General features: G+C 38.8%; 1 protein-coding gene across 2 annotated transcripts in view; it reads left to right on the forward strand.

Moving 5' to 3' along the window:
• LOC126323887 (nipped-B-like protein A) overlaps positions 1–23,005 on the forward strand; it is a 486,440-nt gene that overhangs the window by 351,533 nt on the left and 111,902 nt on the right. For both annotated transcript variants that reach the window (XM_049994805.1, XM_049994812.1), the window contains exon 20: positions 5,481–5,771. In XM_049994805.1, the coding sequence (XP_049850762.1) occupies positions 5,481–5,771 (291 nt within the window). The remainder of the gene's footprint in view (positions 1–5,480; positions 5,772–23,005) is intronic.

Here is a 23,005-nt window from a genome sequence, read left to right on the forward strand (position 1 = left end):
TGGGGTTGGAATTTACAATACTGACCTCACCATTAATGCTGTGGACCCCTGCTCACACACCTCTAAACACTTTTCCAAGCTCTCACCTGTTTTTTCTCTACCTTCCACCAGGGTCACCAAGTTTGAAGCACACATCACCTTATTACCCACAGCTACCCTCAAATCTTGCAACGTTAGCTCAGTGCCATTTGCTCTTCACAACAAACTCCACCTTGAGGTACAGCGACTTCAAGATGGATAACCCCCCCCCCCCCCCATTGTTGTTTTTGAAAAGCCTAACAGTGCCCCACAGCTTTGTGATGACTTTAGCATGACTATGAATCCTCAGTCGGTGACAGACTCATACACTGTACCGAAGGTGACGACATTCTCACCAGAGGCATAGTTTGTGCAAAAATTTACCTGTTCAACACATACCTTCGACTTCCACTTGAGGCTGCATGCTGTGACATCATCAATACTCTGTCAGCTTGTATAAGTACAACTGCCTTCCCTTTCTAATTACGAGCACAACTGTCATTTTCCAGTGGTACCTTGAACAGTTAATAACACACCGTGCCTGTCACTGTAAACTATCTGAACAATATTCTGGGGGCCAGCAGATCCATTGTGGACCTTGCACATGATCTGGATTTATTATTTTAAATTTTAGATCAAGTGAACTTGAAATTTTATAAAGACAAATCTGACATGATTGTGTGGCAAGTTGAATACCTCAGCCATGTCTTCAGAGCCTCAGGAATTCACCTCACTCCACAATACGTTGAGGCCATTCATAAGCTACCAGTGCCCAAGGGTAGGTCCCAGTTGAAATCTGTCCTTGGGCAACTCAGCAATTATTGTCAGTTCATACCTCATACTGTGGCACTTGCGGAACCTTTACAACGCTTTCTCGGCCAAAATGTTCCCTGAAAGTGGTCGCATAGCTGTGACAAAGCCTTTTGGGACTTGTGGCAAGCACTGTTGTGGCCCATTTGCCCATTTGCTTGACTGCATATGATCCCTCAAAACCTTTCAACTTGGTGGCCGATATGTTGGTTTTTGGACTGGGGGTGGGGGGGGGGCAGTGACAAAGCCTTTTGGGACTTGTGGCAAGCGCTGTTGTGGCCCATTTGCTTGACTCCATATGATCCCTCAAAACCTTTCAACTTGGTGGCCGATATGTTGGATTTTGGACTGGGGGGCAGTATTATCCCATGCCATTGATGGCACCAAATGCCCCAGTGCTTTTGTGTGTAAGACTCTGTATGTTGCTCTGCGTGATTACAGCCAAACAGAAAATGGGGCACTTGCACATCTATGGCAGAAACCTCACCCTTCTGACTGATCAGAAAACTCTGCTGTTTCTATTAAAGTCCTCTGGTCCCATCCCAATTAAGACAAAACACCACCTGCAACACTGGGTGCTGCCCCTGTCCAGCTACACATACGATATCAAATATCAATCCATATCACATCATGGTAATGACTACCTGCTGTTCCACGTGTCTCTAGGACAGCCCACTCCTCCAAGTTTGATACCGACCGTAACGTTTGCTTCCACATGGATTCTGAGGCAGAAGAAACAGTAGCCAGGCTCTCTTTGGATATCCATTTCATCTAGCAGCACACAGCAGAAGAACCTGTGCTACAGAAGGTGTTGTGCCACATTCACCAAGATTGGCCCTCTACAAGGTCTTCAATCAACCAGACCTCCAGGCATTTTGGGCCCACTGGCAGGAACTCCATTCTCACAGATGTCATTATCATTCAAGACAACAACAGACTGACATGCATCATCATCCCTCATGCACTGCAGTGTCAGGTCGTCAATCTACTCCACAAGGGCCACTGCAACATTATACCAATCTGCTTGTGTCTGTGTATGTGCGGTTGGATATATGTGTGTGTGTGTGTGTGTGTGTGTGTGTGTGTGTGTGTGTGTGTGTGTGTGTGTGTGTGCCTATCTCTTTTTTTCCCCCTAAGGTAAGTCTTTCCGCTCCCGGGATTGGAATGGCTCCTTACCCTCTCCCTTAAAACCCACATCCTTTCATCTTTCCCTCTCCTTCCCTCTTTCCTGATGAAGTGGGAAAAATATATTAAAAACAAAGATTCCAAGACTTACCAAGTGGGAAAGCGCCAGTAGACAGGCACAATAAATAAAACACACAAACACACACACAGAATTTCTGCTTTCGCAACCGACGGTTGCTTCTTCAGGAAAGAGGGAAGGAGAGGGAAAGACGAAAGGATGTGGGTTTTAAGGGAGAGGGTAAGAAGTCATTCCAATCCCGGGAGCGGAAAGACTTACCTTAGGGGGAAAAAAGGACAGGTGTACACTCGCACACACACACATATCCATCCACACATACACAGACACAAGCAGACATGGTCCCAGCCCCACTAGATTGTGCCAGCCCCTTCTTGGGAGCATCCTGGCTCATGGTCATTGATGCTGAAATGTCTGCTTGTGTCTGTGTATGTGTGGATGGATATGTGTGTGTGTGTGCGCGAGTGTACACCTGTCCTTTTTTCCCCCTAAGGTAAGTCTTTCCGCTCCCGGGATTGGAATGACTCCTTACCCTCTCCCTTAAAACTCACATCCTTTTGTCTTTCCCTCTCCTTCCCTCTTTCCTGAAGAAGTAACCGTCGGGGTTGCGAAAGCAGAAATTCTGTGTGTGTGTTTTATTTATTGTGCCTGTCTACCGGCGCTTTCCCACTTGGTAAGTCTTGGAATCTTTGTTTTTAATATATATATATATATATATATATATATATATATATATATATATAAAACAGAAAGAAACTTCCACATGGGAAAAATATATTAACAACAAAGATTCCAAGACTTACCAAGCGGGAAAGCGCCGGCAGACAGGCACATGAACAAAACACACAAACATACACACAGAATTACGAGCTTTCACAACTGGCAGTTGCTTCGTCAGGAAGGAAGGAAGGAGAGGGAAAAATGAAAGGATGTGGGTTTTAAGGGAGAGGGTAAGGAGTCATTCCAATCCTGGGAGCGGAAAGACTTCCCTTAGGGGAAAAAAAGGACAGGTGTACACTCGCACACACACACACACACACACACACACACACACACACACACACACACACACACACACACACATATCCATCCGCACATACTTGGTAAGTCTTGGAATCTTTGTTGTTAATATATATATATATATATATATATATATATATATATATATATATATATATTAAAAACACATGTGTGGCTTGTGTCTGTGTATGTGCGGATGGATATGTGTGTGTGTGTGTGTGTGTGTGTGTGTGTGTGTGTGTGTGTGTGTGTGCGCGCGAGTGTACACCTGTCCTTTTTTTCCCCTAAGGGAAGTCTTTCCGCTCCCGGGATTGGAATGACTCCTTACCCTCTCCCTTAAAACCCACATCCTTTCGTCTTTCCTTCTCCTTCCTGAAGAAGCAACCATCGGTTGCGAAAGCTAGTAATTCTGTATGTGTGTTTGTTCATGTGCCTGTCTGCCGGCGCTTTCCCGCTTGGTAAGTCTTGGAATCTTTGTTTTTAATATATTTTTCCCGTTCCCAGCCCCACTAGATTGTGCCAGGCCCTTCTTGGGAGCATCGTGGCTCATGGTCATTGATGGAACTGTCTATCCTTTTGTCACCAAGATGGGCTCCACAATCCATCAAAGTCCTCACATACACTTTAGCCTTGGAGGGCCTCTGCAAGTCTATGCAAAGACAATGGAGCCCAATTTGCTTCCTCTGAATTCTCTATATTTGGTGACGCCAGTAGGATCTCCCTTATCCACATTGTGTCATTTAATCCATCTTCTGATAGCCTAGCTGAGATATTTGTTAGCACCTAAAAATGCAGGTGCCACCACTACTCTGTGGATAATGCCCCCTCTCTATTTCTTGTTTCTTACTGAGCTGCATTGCAGGATGGCTCTTCGTCCATTGCTAAACTGCATGGGTATCCACACCATTTTGAAATCTCCATTTGCTACCGCCAGGCAGCAAATTCCCATCTTCCACAGGCTCGCTATGTGGGACATCAGACATCACAGCACGACATCCCCAGGGATGTCGACCAATGCCCAGCTCTGCCCCTCCCTGGCATGGAGGATATGAACATCGTTGAAGTTTTTGACATCTGCCCCCCCCCCCCCCCCCCCACCTCCTGCCCCCGGGGGGAAGGGGGGGGGCTAAGACATATTCTGTAGTGCCCTTTACAGCAAGCACCAATGCTACCATGTACAACATACACATTGTGCAGGTTGAAGCAAACTTATCCCCTACAATGCAGACAATGTGGGACTTGGCAACCCTGTAACTTGGTGGCCGTGTTCCATGCAGGCCACCAGGTGGCGTACACAGTGATGATAGAGGGTGTTGACCAACCACATGCCTTCATCCATCTGTCATGTCACTTGCTAAAAGTATACCTGCAAGATTTGTTTACTGAAACCAAGCCAAGGAAAGCTTTTTTCCAGTGAAGTTAAAGTTCTGAATATGGCTTTATTTGACTACCTAAATTGGTTGACATTTTGAAGTAGTGTGCAACTGTAGTATGTGTTTTGTGAACTTGGAACTTAAAATTAATGTCAGTGGTGAAGAACTTTCATTTATTTTGTTTTTGGAGACGTCTGTTCTATTCAGACTTGAGGAATGTTGAAACTGTGTTCATCAGTAACTGTCTGTGGTTGCAACTACTTGCCTTATTTTGTGGACGTTTCACTAAAATGGGTCACTTCAGTTTGTATCGTCTAATCTGTTAGCATGGTCATTGTAATGTATTTCACTTTAATGCTGATACAAATATCTAAATTTTGGAAGGTAGGGGAGAACTACTAGTGGAATTAAAGTGGTGAAGGCAGGTCATGAGTAATGCTTGTTTAGCATACAGTACTACTCTACCAGTAAGTTACAGACATCTGTTTGCAGACAGCTTTATTTTCTGTATTATGAAGCAAACAAAGGTTAAATCAAAAAATGGAAAATTGAAGATGAAATAATGACAATATTATGAAAAAATTAGTTGCTACTCACCATATAGTAGAGATGCTAAGTCGCAGATAGGCACAACAAAAAGACTGTCAAACACACACACACACACACACACACACACACACACACACACACACACACACACACAGATGGAGGCCTGTTTGTCCAAAAGCTTTGTTTGATGCTCTTTTTGTTGTGCCTATCTGAAACTCAGCATCTCCACTATTTGGCGAGTTGCAACTATCCTTTTCATAATATTGTCATAAACCCAAAAGTTTAACATTTTTCAGTGTTATTGTTTGTGGTGTGAATACTGAGAAGGCAGTACTCATTCTCTAAATTGTAGTTGTATTTGTTATTTGTTCACATAATGCCAGAGACACCATAATCGCTTCCGTATGCAAGAAAGTTCATGTGACATCTGGTCTCAAAAATAATTCACCAAGCTTATAGGTATTTGCTGCATTCAATTATTTATTAGCACATAATATTTATTTATACAGGTGGTGCCCTACCTTATCTCTGCGACAACAGACTGTGATGCAAGTCTCAGCTATTGTGCACAGATTCAGCTTCAAAATGTGCATAGATCACAGTCACGTGCATTATCTTGCAAATTCCAGAAGGGACTGGAGGATGCTCAACGACTGCAGACTATACTTCAGGACACATCAGTCCCAAGAGGAGCACGGAATGGCATAGCTCTGCATGACTGTCTCTACAGAATGGTGTTTAGTAATCGACAGAGTAGGAATGCATTTCTACGACGGCTGCTGCAAGAGTTTGATGTAAAGGTATAGCAAGACAGCAGTAAAAATTATTAATGTATTGTAGTTTAGACGTAATGTAATATGAAATAAGTGACAACCATTATGTCAGAATGTGGCTGGTAGGATAAGATCTCATTACCTGAGCTTGAACAAGAATTTTCAGTTAATTAGGCAGAAGAAGGGCTTGGGTGTCAGGTTTTATTGAGAATTATAAAACGCAATGTGAGCTTCAGTCAGTTCAGCTTACATCCTGGTGCAGCTCTATTGTTAAATCTTGTGAATATTATGCAGTAGCCTGATGTCCATTGTTTCTAATCATAAATTAAAACATGCTCAGCATCACCTATCAGGTTGGGGAATGTGTCCCTGCCTTCATCAGTGAATGGAAGAATGGGCTGCCATTCCTCCACATTCAGGCACCCCATTGATAGTGTCCCAGCAGAGTTTCAGCCTACATAAAGGTGAAGTTTGGAAACACCGCATATCAGTGTCCAGTAACAGGTTTCTGGATACTTTTGATCAGACAACGTAAAAGTGCAGATCACTGGAGATATTCACATAATTTCCAATTAGAGATCCATATTTTATGAAAACTGCTTACATACTTGCTGATAAAATTTACGTATTAGTTATAATAGGCACTTTTGGATCTGCCATTGTTTGTATAGTTTGACTTTCCATTCAACTGTTTTGATATAAAGAACAGTCAAATTAGAACAAAACACAGAGAGAAAATTAAGTAAACAGATTATTTAAAAAATAATTGCCATAATTGTTTAATACATTCATCCCACTTGTACGACAAGATGGTCAGTACCTTCATGATTGTACCCAGATGTGCACCTCTTAATCCAAAACAAATCGACAACCATGAATGTCTCCCTTCAGGGCACCAAAAATATGGAAATCGCTTGGGGAGAGATTGGGACTGTATGGAGGGAGCCCGCATGTTGCCAAGGTTGTTTCAGTTATGCTGCAGAAGTTTTGTTGGGAAACCCTTACACACTCCATTCAGTTCTGATCTCTCTCCATTCGATTTCCATACCTTTGGAGACCTGAAGAAAGACATTTGTGGCCATTGGTTTGCTTTAGACAAAGAGGTGCATGCCTGGGTACAAACATGGGTCTGTGGGCAACCACAAACATTTTGCCATGAAGGCAATAACTGGCCATTCTCACAGTGGGATACATGTCTTAAGAGTTAAGGCAATTACTTTTGGAATAATAATCAATTTACGTACTTTTTTCATCACCTTGTTTTCATTTGATTGTGCCCTATACAGTATTTATTTTAGATTTCATGGATCCTACCTAATGTAGGTCTGTATTGCTATACTCATTGCTCCTTGGTTCTTCTGCACCATGTTTTTCCGTAGTGTTATCACGTCAGTCGCAAATAACATTATATTCCTCACTGTTGCCTTGTGATGTTGATTTCTGTCTTTGGATATATTATTTTTGTTATAAATTCTGCGATGATAATAAGTTAATTCTGCCTTACATTAATCATTTACAATGTTTCTATCAAAATGATGAAGAACAAATTAGTTTATAGGCAACATGTACTAGCCTTGTTTTGTATATGACTACATGCTGGCCTTTTGCAGGTGTGTATTTGTATTTGTATTTATTTATTTATCTGTGGATCACATATTGTACAAAGTACACATGATATAGGACAAGTCATTTTTCTTAACAAATATGTAGTTTGGAGAGAAAAAATAGGCAATGGACTGCCATTTTAAAAATTGTTCATTGATGAATATAGTAACTTCACATACAGAGAATACAAACAATTTACAAGGGGAACTATGAAACATGTAGGCAATGTAGTGCTACTTTAAATTTACACAAATAATCACTGAGATTACAGAATAGTGAAAATATCAACTGGAAACACAACAGAAGGACAATGTCATTTAAAAACTACATTAAACATGAAATTATCATTGAGATTTCACAGACAGTTAAGTTTTAATACTAATAGAATGTGTACTTGTACATTCATAAAACGAGTTGAAAATTTTTGGGAAGTGAAACTGAAACATAGTTGTGTATAGTAGAAATTAGGTTATTATTTTGCCTACAGAATGTTTGACTCTAATGACAGTATTTTACAAAGGAACTTTATAATTTTTCATTTCCAGGAATTCTTGTACTGAATAGAAACAGTGCTTTGTCAGAAATGCCTTTAGTTTATTTTTAAATATTGGATCTGGAGCAGTTTTTATTTGTTCTGGAATTGTATTGTGTAATACAACACCCAGATGAGTTATATATTTTTCGTATGATGATGTCCTTGAAAAAATTTGATGGATATTAGATTATAATGAGCGTGTATATCATTGTTTTGGATTAATTTGCCTGTTCTTGAGAGGTATTCCCTGGTGAATAGGATTGTTTCTTGAATGAATAGGGATGGGATGCTTAGAACATTAAGTTTTATAAATTGACATTTACAGGATTCCAGCTTTTTGAGGCCACAGATTATCCTCAGTGCTCTTTTTTGTAGTTTAAATATATTTGTGCTGTGAGTTGAATTTCCCCAAAAGATGATTCCATAGCAGAGCAATGAGTGGAACTGCGCATGGTATGCTTGCATTAGTGTGGATTTACTTGTAGTAGATTTTAGTACTCTTAGTCCATAGCACAATGATGAGAGTTTCTTTGATAAGTTGTTAATATGTGTGTCCCATTTTAAATCTTGTTGGACCCATAGACCCAAAAATTTTGTTGCATTTACATTTTCAATTTTATCATTATTTAACTTTACTTGGATAGTTTTTTGACTGGATGTGGGAATTAGATGGAAGTTGCTACATACAGTTTTCCCACTATTAACAATTAGGCCATTTTTGTTAAACCACTCAGAAAGTTTTTTCATAGTGTTATCAGATATTGTCTGAAGGGATTCAGGGCTAGATCCAGTCAACACTATACTTGTATCATCAGCAAACAGGATAGTTTTTTGTGGGCTCATACGTTCAACAAGATCATCTATGTAAATGAGGAAAAGTAATGGCCCTAGAACAGAACCCTGGTGAACACCATATCTTATGGTTCTTTCCTCCGAGAGGAAAACTGTGTTATTTATTTTATTGTGTACATTAATATCGTATTGAAGTGATACCTTCTGTCTGCGGTTTTGTAGGTAAGAGCATAGCCAGTTAGAGCCACACCTCTTATTCCTCTTCTTTCCAATTTAGCAAGCAGTATTTTATGATCTAGTATGTCAAAGGCTTTAGAGAGATCTAAGAAGATACCTGCAGCTATATTATGTTGGTCAATTGATTTCACTATGTGGTCCAACAGTTCAAAAATTGCTGTCTGGATGGATAAAGATTTACTAAAACCATATTGTTGAATGCTGATTGGTGCGAGGTTTTTTTATGAATTTTATAAGCCTGTCATAAAAAAGTTTATCCAGGATTTTTGAAAAATAGCACAATGGCTTGAACTGATAAGAATCAACATGTTTTTCTTTGACAGTACTTATGTTATGAGGTAAATAGATTTAATTTAAACAACAAAAACACACATCTTTAACTTCTCTGCTACAAGTGCTATTAGTTTTTAATTAAATGTTTATCTTTAACATGGGCAAGTTGTTCAAAAGTAACGATTTCAAATTAAATTTGAAATTTACTTTGCCACATGTTACACACTTTTTTGTTATTGGGGAGATAATGAATTATTTTTGTGGCTGCATGTTGAACATTTTTGTGAGTAACTGACAGCTTTAATGATGAGTAGTAAGGTCAAGTGGCATAGCTGTGGACATAACCAGCCTTTCAAGTTGTGATGGAAAATTTTTTATTCTGTTAATTAGTAGTAAACAAAATATGGTGAAAGGGACAATTTGTTACAGCCCATTGATGCATCTCACATTAGAACACATTATCACAGTGATGGTATTAGCTTTTGAACTACAACTTTCTTTATAGCAGGCAGCAAAATACAGAACCATGGCTTATTATATGCAATTTCCTTTTTTCGACCTGTCGATGCCAACAATCCATATAAATATTTCTAGTCATGCAATTCATGCAACATCCAGGATTCACAGAAAATTGCAAGTATTTGTTTAGGCTGACTCAACCACACACTGTAAAGGCAAAATTGAAAAGATCTATCGAAACAAGAGGAACTGTACCAGGAGACTCTTAGGAGAGACAGCCATTCTCATCTGATTCAGCTTCTCACTTTTATTCTCCCACTTATTAAATTCGTCTAACTTTGCTTGGCTTCTGCAGGTGTTTTCTAGTTTCCTGTTTTATGTTTTTTTCTTGGGCTAGACAGTCCTTGTTGCTTCTCTTCTGTTTACATGGTCAAGTACTTCCTTGGCTATGTGGTAAGGTAGTTCCTTTGCATTTTGTTCTGTCTCACTTATCACTATATCATTCATTCACCATTTACAGCCCACCTGAGCCATGTTGTCTTTCTTGGTTCCCATTTACACCTTTGGTATCTGCATTTCATTGTTGTCTATCCAAAGTCTGATCATTTCATCTGACACAATTCTGAACAACATTGATGTCAGTCCGTTACAAATTTTCCAGCTCGTCTGTGATGGTGAAACACTTGCTTAAATACTTATATGATGTTCACTCTCAATTTTTTATGGCTAATTCTATGGAAATCCCTCTTCTAGAGGGTCTGGTCCTTTTGGGTACAAGTTAATAATTTTTACATCTTAAATAATTTCAGTGTGGCTTCAGTTGCCAGAGACTGCATTCATGTGTGTGTGAGTTGCATTTGTGTGTATCTCTCATCTGTTTCCAACAAAGGCCTTTGTGGCCAAAAGCTTATTTGTGACAGTCTTTTTGTTGTGCCTGTCTGCGACTCAGCGTCTCTGCTATATGGTAAGTACCAACTTTCCTTTCCATAATATTGTTACATTCCATCCTGGATTTTCCTCTGTTTGAAATAATTTACAGTATTGCTGCCATCTTGCCATCTTAAGACACTACATGAAAGAGATGAACAGCTTGAAATTTACAGCGGTATACATTCTTAACTGGTTTGTTTAGGAAGGAATCACAGTACCTTAGCTGTTGCCCTGTAATATCTATGTTACCATTTGTCCTTTGAGATATTTCCATATTTCCTATGTACCCATTTCTTCACCTAGTCGATCATAAATACACATTTAATAAGCTTCTTTACACATAGCAAATGCATACCTGAGTTTTCCATAACTGAAAACTAGCTTGTGTCTCGATGAATGGTTAAGATAGAAAATGTCACCAAGTGCAAATATAGCAAATAACACCTAACTCAAGAAACTGGAGGGGAAACACATGAAAAGCTATACCAAAGACTTTCCTGATGAAGAATGGATTACAGCCATAATCATGTCAGTTGATAACCGGGTAGAAGATGTTTGGAATTGGCCTAATGCACTGCACTAACTAATGTGTTATCACTAAGCTGGATAAGATTGTAATGCAATATCAGTAAATCGGGTCATTTTGAGCACTGCTCAAATAATATTTTCCAATCATGTCAAATCTGTTTTCACTTGTAGTAAAGATTCCTTATAAAGACAAGTACTGATTTACCTATATGGCTTGAAATGACTTTCATTCAGAAGTGAAGTGCATGGCAGATGGTACTTCATACAGCAACACATATTAGGGTTTCATCCTATTCCATTCATGTATGGAACACAGAAATGTTACTGCTTAAATGACTCTGTACACACTGTATTTAGTCTAATTTTTATGGTCACTATAGTTGTGATGCATAGGAGGCTGCAGTATATTCCTAGATTCCCCACATACTACTGATTTTTGAAACTGTTTACGCAGGTTATAGGGGGATAGTTAGTAATCTATTTTCAAGCATCTGCCAGTTTAGGTGTTTCAACATTTTTTTATGTGATCTTGTGGAACAAACAATCCTGTGACTATTCATGCTGCACTTTTTGTATATGTTCAACTATTCAACACCCCCACTGGCTCTACAAGTATGGCTTCAGGCTATGGCTAGTAGTGACTGAGGGAACTCTGACAGCACGGAGGTACATCTCTGACATCCTAAATTCTCATGTCTTATCTCTCATTTGACAGTATGCAGCACAATTTTTCAGCAGGCCAATGCTTGTTCATACATGATATGTGTCTCGATGAAGTGTCGCATTATTTTGCGTACTGCCATGACAAACTGGATCTCCAGATCTGTTCCCTATAGAACATGTTTGGGACCAGCTCAGATGTCAAATCCGCCCCAGTATTCAGGATATGAAGGACCAATTACAAAAATTGTGCAACAGTCACCTCAGGAGAAGATACTACAGCCTTATGACACCCTTCCCAGCCGAATCAGTGCAGGCATTCAGACCAGAGGGGTACGGCGTCATATTGATAAACGGGCCCATACTGCAAAGTTCTGTTCAAATTTAGGCCGTTTTTTTTTTTTTTAATCACTGAAGTAGTATCACATATCCCTTCAACCTGTGAAGTTTCATTTCATTTTCTCCTCCCCTTCTGAGTGGTGCACTTTCTTTGTCAGGTAGTGTATTTGGCATGATTCCGACATTGTTGAGTGGATCACACAAGTATTTTGTAAGCAATTTCCTTTGTAGACTGATCGCATTTTCCTAGTGTCCTACCAATGAACCAAAGCCTGCTTCCCCCCCCCCCCCCCCCCCCCCCCTTCCCCTCACTTTACTTTGACTGATCCTATTTGCTCATCCCATTTCATTTCATATTTCTTCAGATTGGTGATATAAATCATGATGTTCCATTTAAACCATACAAAATAATTAATCACTCACATGTTAATATATTCTTTGAAAGAAAATAATCACCATTTTCAGTTCTATGCCTGTTCCCTGTTCCACATGGCACTCTGTCAATGTGGCTTCTAAAGTGAATATCATTTGGGCATTCCTAATCCATGATTCTCTCTTTTTATGAAATGCTAACACCATCAAGGAGGTCACAATTACACAACCATCACTTTCACATATTTAAAAAATAACTTGAGCCAGTTGCATACTAGTTCCACTTGTAAAACTTATATCATTAAGACATTACTGTCTCTTACATTGCTAACCCTGTTCCTTGTAAATCTGCCATGATACATTAAATCACTTTCTCTTTTTTATTACACTTTTTTAAAATTGGTGTTGAAATATATGTCACATAAGTGAAACGATTTCACCTAAAATGGCACTTGAACAGTGCTCAGAAAATAGACTGATCCATATTTTGTCAGGTCTGTGGTCTGTATTCTTGTCCTCCTTTTTCTTTTGTCCATATTTTGACTTTCGAGTTCTTCCTAAAACCTCTTATCTCAGCCCATCCCACCCTCCTCTGACCCTTTCCACTACTACTGATACATTTGCTGCAATTTTTGTGAGAGCTTCAGCTTGCTCTGGTGTCTCTCACTTCTCCTCAGTAAGTTTAAGCTCTCTTTATTGCTGTATTTTCTCTTCCTGTACTTCATCAGTGGCCTTTATTTCATCCAAAACAGCTAATCATGAATTACTTTTCTCAAATTCTTCACCAAAATCCAGCTAATTACATCAGTAATGGCTGCAAAGGATTACTTACTACTTAGTGTTCACTTTCACCTCCCATTATCTTCCCAGTTTTTATAATTATTCGCAGAAACTTAACAAGAACCTACACCTTATCAGGGATGCACCTGAAACTTAATACATTCTACTCAAGATATGATCAAATTAAAATTACTTACAATTTTGATGCCCACTACCAACAATTGCACATCAATAAGGGGTCAGCAGATAGAACTGCTCTTGTAATGAAATGCAAATTGATTCTACCAAATGTGTTCGACCACTTTTTTTTTTTAATTAAATGATATGTGGCCCAGAACTGATGCTGATACCCTATCTCAAAAATATTTGGAAATGTATCTCTTCATATCCACTTCTATCCACTTCCAGGGTGTATATGACCCGGGACAACTGGGAGATCTGGGAGAAAACCGGGAATAATCTGGGATTTTTTTTTAATTCCGGGAATTTTGCATTCTTTTAGTTTTCAGTTAAATTGTTGTAATTTTGACTGGTAAGAACCGTTACTCTAACAAAGGGTGTTACTGTATCCTGCTAGGGCAGAATAATACTTAATCAATAAAACATAAAACGAAAATAAAACTTAAATTGCAAAGGAAATGCACCATATAAAATAACCCAGTGCTCGTACAAGCGTCTTCCAACAGCAAAATGTGTCAAAGGCATTTAGAAGACTATGTAATGCTTCATAACAAATTGGCTTCGATGAGCGTGTCGTCACAACTGTTTGCATTAGACTCATTTAATCAGTTATGAGCGCGCTCATGGACACGTGCAGTTCAGTTGCGTATGAGTAGTACCTTATCCCGCTTTTGGCTGCAGAAATGTGGCTGTTGGCTGTGTAAGCAGCAGCAGCAGCAACCAGCCACATGGTACCTGGAAAAATTTTACTGGCACCTCCAAGCTGCCAGATTCACGAGTGTGCAGCAGGCCCCGATCTAGTGAGGAGTGAGGGCAAACTGGGGTATCTGAACCAGGCGGCAGTTTTGGGGGGAGGGGCAAATTCATATTCTTGAGGGGAAGAAAAACCTTGTCTCACAAAGCAGCTAGCATCCAGTGCACGTTGGTCTATCGATTATTCATATGATTTTGAAACGCAACCCAGCTGGTTTTTTGAACACATTCTAAGTCAATTTCTGTATGAATTATAAGTTGATTTTTGAATGCGTGATAGTGTACGTGATGTCTCTGCCAGGGGGATCCTTGTAACATCTACAAATAAACTTTCCTGCAGACAAAATGGGATGGGCTAAATGAGCTGAGCGGAATAAAGCCGAACCGGTGAATGTCAAGTGCTGCTTGTTTATGTGGTTCATTCTGTTCACGAATCTCGAATGTTCAGCGTTGTTATAATTACTGGCAAAATCCATAGATTCAGACTACCAGAGTGGAAATAAACGACTAACAGATATGTAAGATTGCGTATTATCTTCTCGGTGTATCCAAGAAAGTGAAATTTTGACAGAAATTTTTTAGCCAGATCGCTACATGAGATAGGGCCAGTTGTAGTCCCGGGCTAGCAGCCACTTAAGTTCCAATTTGGGAGTAGCACGGAAATTGCATTGTACGATCACGTAATAACGCCTAACAGGAGGCTAATCGCTGGATAACTAAACTGGTGAATGTGTTAGGGTTAGTGAAGTTAACCGGAGAATGACAATGGTAGGAATAGTTACAGAATTAGTGATGACAATACTGTTAGTTAGAACAAGGAAGGAGCAGAAAACGGGGACATCACACAAATTATGGAAGAATATGAAGATTCCAAATTTATACAAAAATTTCGTTCTACTACTTTTCGGTCTCATACATGAGAAACTGGAGCGTATGAATGAAATGTGAAACTATTTCCTAACATGAAGCCTTTTGCTTGTAGTAGACCAAATAGGTATATCTTATTGGTACTTCGTGAATTATATTCTGACGTATTATGAAAGTAATCAATATTGCCAAAACAGTCTCACTTATTTGGTGTGTGTTACAGTTGCTGAAATATTAGAAAGGCCTATTTTGTTTTCTCCAGCACACAGTGACAAAATAGACGTAACCGAGAAACCACACCAGTCTTCGGTACTATTTGTATTAACAGCTTATTCAGTATTAGACAACAACACCTCTATTTTTTATGTGGCAAAACATTTAACGAACTTTGATAAGGTAGTAGCCCTTTTGCAGAAGGAAAGCATGCCATGTAAAATTGTAGCAAGGTTAGAGAGAAAAATTGCTAGGACCTAAGGATTGAAGAAATGTGTACTGTCTTGCCTGTCTCTTGTCTTTACTGGTTTTAGGTGTCCTATATTTAATTTTATGTCACACAGAAGAACAAGTTATTAGTTAATATGCAATAAAGAGTCCAGTTTTTCTGAAGAGTTCTTGGTCTCCTATTTACAAATAATCCTATCCAGTATTAATTGCAAGGTTTTTTTTTTACAAAAGGGGGGGGGGGGGGGGGGGGCAGGATGTCAAAGCGGATGACTGGATTTTAATTTCCACTGTCCTAAAATCGTTTGATGGCATCCATTACAAAATATACACGTTTGAGTTCCACAGAGCGAAATACAGTGACGTGTGGTGTAACAATGTTGTTTGAAGATGCGTGGCACCTCACTGTACAATTAAGACCAAATAACGTGTCTTATATTTCCTCAAAGATATATCTTTTATGAATCAGACTCTTCAGCAAGATGTGCGCTACAAAATGAATTTACTTTTGAAAAGTCTTTGTTTGGGGGGGGGGGGGGGGGGGGGCGTGACCCGTTTTTACATTTAGTGATTTTTCGGTTTGCTCTCATATCAAATGAAAACAATCTGTGACTGGGAGCTATCAAGTGAATTAAAATACCTTCACATAGTTAAAAAAGGCTAAACAACGTTACTAGTTTCAGATTTTATTTTATTTCCACCTTTCTGACAGTCAAGCATTAATCGCCTTGCAGAACAATGAAGTTCTTTTTGTCGGTTTGATAAATAAATTTGGCTTATATTAAGTTTTCTTGCTGAGGCAGTCAATTTATTCCACACTATTGGCTAGTTTCAACTGCTCGCATGTATGGCGTTATGCCATAATAAAGAACCAAACATGAGATAATACAGTGCTGGTACTCTAAGAAAATTTACGTCCCGGAAACCACACTGAAAAGCTTCATATCTGGACATACAAATGTGCACTGTAAGGCGAACTATGCATTTTAGTATGGTTCACAAAATTCTGACTCTCTTGGAGTATCCTCTGATGTCTTGCTTCTTGTATGACATAATGTAAGATCTTTTAATGTTTTACACATACGAACATACGGGCTTCCTACATCATTGTAGCTGCGCAAGCACAGTGACGTCTCATATCTAGCGCTCTCTGACAACTGCTGAAATGAGACAATTGCTGAAATGAATCTATTTCTAACAGGTCATGGGAAAATATCGCGAATTGTTGTTCGGGAAACGTTATTTTCAAAGTAAATTTCGTTTTATGCAAGATGAACTACGTGCGAGAATGTATGATGGAGTTCTTAAATCACAGAATGTTTGGTCTCTTAAAAATAAACTCTTTGATGACGAGACATTTAGAAGAATTTCGAGCCCAGAAATTTATGTCGGTATTAAAAATTTTGCTGGCGTATTTGTGTGATGTATCTTAAAGTGTGACATGCACTAAACAGATCAACATTATAAGTGAAAGCTTAGCTTCTCTTGTACCTTATTAATCTTAGAGACGAACATTATATGTGAAAGCTTTGCTTTTCTTGTAGCAACACTATGTATATTAATTTAAACCATTAACTTTTCCTGTTGGTGGAATTTAAATTCATACTTTCGTAATATGAAAATATACAGCGCATATGTTACTGCACATCAAAGATTCTTCCAAAACGTGTTTTTCCCCTGAGTATCATTTTCTAAAGTTTCTACACTGCTGTATAAAACCATATCCTATGAAAGGATAAGTTTTTTTCAGTTCAGAGGGAAAGTATACTGTCATTTAAATTGGAAAAAAACGTATGTTCACCGGGGAGAAAGTGTGTTTTTAACTGGGAGATCCGGAAAAAATCCGGGAATTTTTTTCCCTTGTCCGCATATACACCCTGGAAATTAAATGATATGTGGCCCAGAACTGATGCTGACACTCTATCTCCAAAATATTTGGAAATGTATCTCTTCACATCCACTCCTCTCCTGGTTATGTGCACCAGCAGTTCGGATGACAATAGGAATGGCTGATAAACAAAGCTGCCAGCTGCATTGTTGCTTTCTTAAGTATGATGCCCTGAGGATTGTACAGCCTTTCCTGGATACTTGCTGTCACCGTAGTTTATACTATTACTTGCAACATCATATACATTTTTTATGTAATTTGCTTCTTTCAGTGTTCTGAATATTCTGTCTGTCTGTGTGTGTGTGTGTGTGTGTGTGTGTGTGTGTGTGTGTGTGTGTGTGTGTGTGTGTGTGTGAGCGTGCGTACGTGCGTGTGTGTGTTTATGCTTTGTGCTTTCTTTTGGTATGGAGTTGATTACAGTAGAACGTCAATTACCCAAACATTGACCAACCAAACGATAACTTGAAGGAACTGTTACTCGCTGACACGTGTTGCCCCCCCCCCCCCCCCCTCCCCCCCAACCATGTGCAAGAATGCCAAGTTGCCCGCAACAACAGTAACCATTTGCACTCTGTTAATATCACTTGTATCAGCTTTACATGGCAAAGTAAACTTGCGATATAAAATTCCCAAACATAAACGTGTTGCCCTTTCTATGAGAGTTAAATATGAGATTAATAAAAAGTTATAGAAGGTGACACTGCAACCCAGTTGTCTAATGAGTACATGGTTGGCAAGTCAATAGTTATAGACTTTTTAAAAAAGAGAGAGAGGAGAGAGAGGGAGAGACAAGCATCACAGATTTTATGTCTAAGCTGGGTTCTACTGATGGATCACAAGTTGTAATGCTATGAATGGCGACAAACATGAATCTAGATTATGCTGTTCACAAGTGTTTTACAACAAAAAAAAAACAACAACAACAACAACACAAGGTGAACCAATCTATATAAAAAGACAATTCTAACCAATGAAAATCTTGGAAGGTCATCGAACTTTAAAGCAAGCACGAGCAGATTAAAATGCTGCAAGTCAAGAGAAGGCATTCATGAGCTCCAGATACCAGCAGAAAAACTGTCTGCTGATTCTTTCAAAGTCAAACTAAGGGACTTATTGAGGGAAGAAGATAAAGCTCTTGAAAACATTTACAATGCCAATGAAACTGGACTCAATTGGAGAAGCTTTGCCAAGAAAACACTTGCTTCACATCATGTGTGAGCAGCACCTGGTGCTAAACTAAGTAAGTATCTTATTAGTGCTTTGGCTTGTACTACTGCTAGTGGTAGCCACCGATTGCCTATGCTCAGCATTGGTGAAAGTAAGAAACTGCGTTGTTTCAGAACACTTCAGTATGTCTGTGATGTTTGTTGTTTACACCTCACAAAAGAGCACATAGATAGGTGTGGTAAAACCATAAAGCATATAAACCATACGTTATCTGAACATTGATACATTAACCCATTTTTGAGTTCTCTAGGTAAGTCAAAATAAGTATAGGCTTGACTATCTATATTACAGTTGTGCTAGTCATCATTGTTTGATGATGATGATGATTGGTTTGTGGGACGCTCAACTGCATGGTCATCAGTACCCGCACAAAGTCCCAATTTTTACGAAGCCCAATTTTTATGCTGTCCAATCTTGCCACTGTCATGAATGATGATGATGATGATGAAATGATGAGGACAACACTAACACCCAGTTGCCGTGCAGAGAAAATCCCCAGCCTGCTGGGAATTGAGCCCAGTACCCTATGATCCAGAGGCAGCAATGCTAGCCACTAGATCACGAGCTGCAGACTAGTCATCATTGTGTAAATTTGTAAACTCGTGCATTAACCACATTAAGAAAATTATTCACATCCAGTCCTATCATTCATTACACTCAGAATAGTACAAAATACCTTTGTACAAAACCCAGAGCATTTATTGTTAGTACCATCCACTAGAGAATTGTACAAACTCACTAGAGCCCAGAAGACCTGACATTTATGTCATTATTTAAAATTTAGTGACACATTTGTGTGTTGTATCTTAAAATGTAACACAAGCAAAAAAGACCAATATTGTTTGTGAAAGCATAGCTTTTCTTGTGGCTAAACTGTGTATATTAATTTAAACAAATAAAAGGATATTGAACAGAAACATTGCTGATGCTTGACTACGCCACATGTCCAATGTTCTGAATATCTGCTGTCATCAGCTGGTGAGATCACATGACATGGGTGGTGATAGGCTTACGAAAGTGCATGCAATATCAATTTCAATGCTTTGGAAACTAACGTGATGTGTTTGGTGGACTTTGAAATTATACTTTCATAACATGAAAATGTGCAGTGTATGTATATGTTGCTACAGATCAGAACTCTTTCCAAAAAGTGTAATGTCACTTAACATGGATTTTCACCCAGGATAAAGTGTATTTTTAGCAGGCAAATCACAGAATTATTTTTCCTTGTCCGCATATACACCCTGTAGGGTTGTCCACATGCCATCACTCCCATTTTATTATCTAGATGTAACATTCTGTTTCCAGGGTTGCTAGATCGCCTATTTCACTCCCACATATGCAAATTTGAAATAGATATGGTAGTAAAAGATGAAGGATCGTTACACAGAAACTGAAATATGAGGTAGTATAGTAGTCAACTCAACCTTTTTAACTGTTTTTTATTCTTACATGCAGGTAAATTTTCAGTTGTTTTTCCCAGAATCTAGTTGCATACCATTTTAATTAATTATATAGCCTAAAAATTAAATTTCATTTTCACAAATTCCGACTTCCTTAGTTCAAATTTCATGCCATGTAGAACTAGCCTTGAAAATATCCTCCGCATAAACTGTTACTCTATTCAGGGTTCTATTCCCTAAATTTTGTCAATAGCTCTTATAAACAAAAAAAAGGTATATTTAATCCAAAAGGTACCACTCGGAATTGTAACACTTGCCTTACATTTATGTAAGAAATTTGGAACTACAAAATTTTTGTAAGATTTCAGCAGTGCAGGCTGGTCTGGCACTTTCCATTCTTACAGTATTATGAAAAGGATAGTTGCTACTAATCATACAGCAGAGATGCCGAGTTGCAGACAGGCACAACAAAAAGACTGCCAGAAAGTGAGCTTTTGCCCAATAAAGACTTTGTTGTGTTTTCCAACAGTCTTTTTGTTGTACCTATTTGCGATTCAGCATTTCCGTTATATGGTGAGTAGCAACTATCCTTTTCATAATACTGTTTGTTTGACTTTCCCTTCTTACTACTTCATTTAACTTTCTAGCATCCAGTACCACTCCAACTCTCCCAAATTTTTTGATTGCTATTAATGAGTTATGTGCCTACTGTTAGATCTTCCAATTATTCCCCATCGTGTTTTCTGTATATCCTTTCTTACAGACTCCTTTTTTAGCGAAGTGGATGGCATAAAGAATCGTTCTTGAGGTTTTGATTTTAATTTGGCTCAAAAGTTTTTTACTTACCCTGGTTTTTCTGAAAATATGGGTCTATTATACATTAAAATGTCCTCTAAATCATGTCTTTTATTGTTCAACACACCTTCAATAACTTTTTTATCTATTTTTGTATTTTATTCTCTTGAAAATTGGTCGTATCTCTCTCTATTGTTATATATCTCAAAGGTAGGTCCATTTAATTATGTTCATTCATATCAGTTTTCTCTAGAAAGGGTGCCTGACTTAATGTTTAATCACAAACAAAACTAAACCTTCCTTCAGCAAAATCATTTTCCACACTCCATTAACATGAAAACTCTGTCCCCAGTATCACATCTATACTCAAATCTTCTATTACCAAATTTTGCATTCTAAATCATGCACAGTTCATGGTTTCCATTCTGGGGAAGGCCGTGACATTAATTGATCGGAACTAATCCATACCATGGCCTGTGCTACACATCAGTCTGTCACCACAGCCAGGAATTCAGGGGAGAGGATAATATCACATTCTGTCCAAAATCCGTTTCATAATCAACTACTAAATAACAACGAAAGCTGACTTTATCAAACAAATTGTACTAAAACATCCATTTTGGGGATATCTTTAATGTTATGTATATGTTAGCTTTGCTGCATTATTAAAACATCCTAACTTCAGACGTTTAATGTTTGTGTGAATTCCAGTCACAGTGTTCATCATGTTCACATCACGAAACAATGATATTTCCATTATGTCATGGATCTTGAGGTGTAATTATGATATTCAGATGAATAAGTAAATACTAAATTGTGATTAAATCAGGCATTGATGTAGAAAACAGTCTTGCAATTGTGATGTACTACTACAGTGGCACTCACCTGAAGATGGCCAGAAGACTATATGCCGAAATATCGTGGCAGGACGTTACTGATATCCGGCAGTTCTCCCGTGTTTTTATGGAACAGTCTTACAATTCATTGGCCATATTCTGTAGCATGTTCATGTTCACTCAGTGTTGTCTCAGTGTGTTGTTTTATGTAAGAAACACCTCTTCCTTTTCACATGTTATTTCCGCATGAGTAAGCTGCAAATCTGTGGTTATGTGGTGCTTGGACAAGCACAGGATATCTTTTAAAGAGCTCTCAAAATTTTCCAAGCAGACAAGAAGATTTTCTACCTTATTACTCAGTCCTCAAATATTTTGATGAAATAAGCTAACCTTACTTTTTTGTGAATTATCAAGCATTTTGTGGGACTCTCCTTTATTTTCACTTCTTTCAAAACAGGGTGCCTGATTCTAACCTAAAAAAGGTGCCCTCTGACACGAGTATCCACAAGGACCTACCTATGTGTGATGGTGGCTATCTGTATATTATTTGCAAGAAGCTCAGCCAACCTATCTTTTCCTCTCATGTGTGGGTCATGCCTAGTATATACCCATCTCTCAACTGTGCCAACTGGCACTGCACTCATAAAAAATATCATTTCAGTCAGCAGCAACCTGCTCAACTCAGTGTTCACTTGGCAAACAGCAGTGTTTACGAAGGGTTGGTCATGGTGCTGCAGGACCTCTACAAAACTCACATTAGTGTTTGTAGTTGCTAGCCGTATTTCATGCAGGCCATCCATAATGCTGTAATTACTGTTCTTAACCAGGCTGTTCCCTCATCCACCAACTATAATAACCTGATCCTCTTTCCCAAAATCTTTGCACAAATTCCCTATGTCTTCTGTCACCTGGCTAAGACTATCAATTGGCTTCACAATACTTGTGACCTGGTACCCTGTCCCAACTTTGTCCTGCAACATCTGGCCTACACCTCTCCAGTGACTACTATCTAGAAGCAAGACTCTTTTCCTTCTACTCTCATCTGGTACTGACCTTTGTTGAATTTCTTTGCTAGAAGTCTGCTGCACCCTCCTGTAATCTACAGCTGGATGAGGCACTCCCTTTTCTACTTCAGGTGTCAAGTGAAATTTATTTGATACTATTAATTCAATTATAGATGAAGTTGAAGAGCTGTTATTCTTTTGCCCTTTGCTTGTTACTGTAACACAGTTCCCAAGGCCTTTTACTCCTTTCTGCCTATCTAGTTCAAATTTCATGTTAACTAATTCAGTCTGAAGGGCACAAATCTTTGCCTCCTAATCAGCAATTCTGTTGTCTTTTTTTGCAAACAGTTCCATGGG

The sequence above is a fragment of the Schistocerca gregaria genome, chromosome 2 (genome assembly GCF_023897955.1).
Source record: "Schistocerca gregaria isolate iqSchGreg1 chromosome 2, iqSchGreg1.2, whole genome shotgun sequence".
Classification (NCBI taxonomy): Eukaryota; Metazoa; Arthropoda; class Insecta; order Orthoptera; family Acrididae; genus Schistocerca; species Schistocerca gregaria.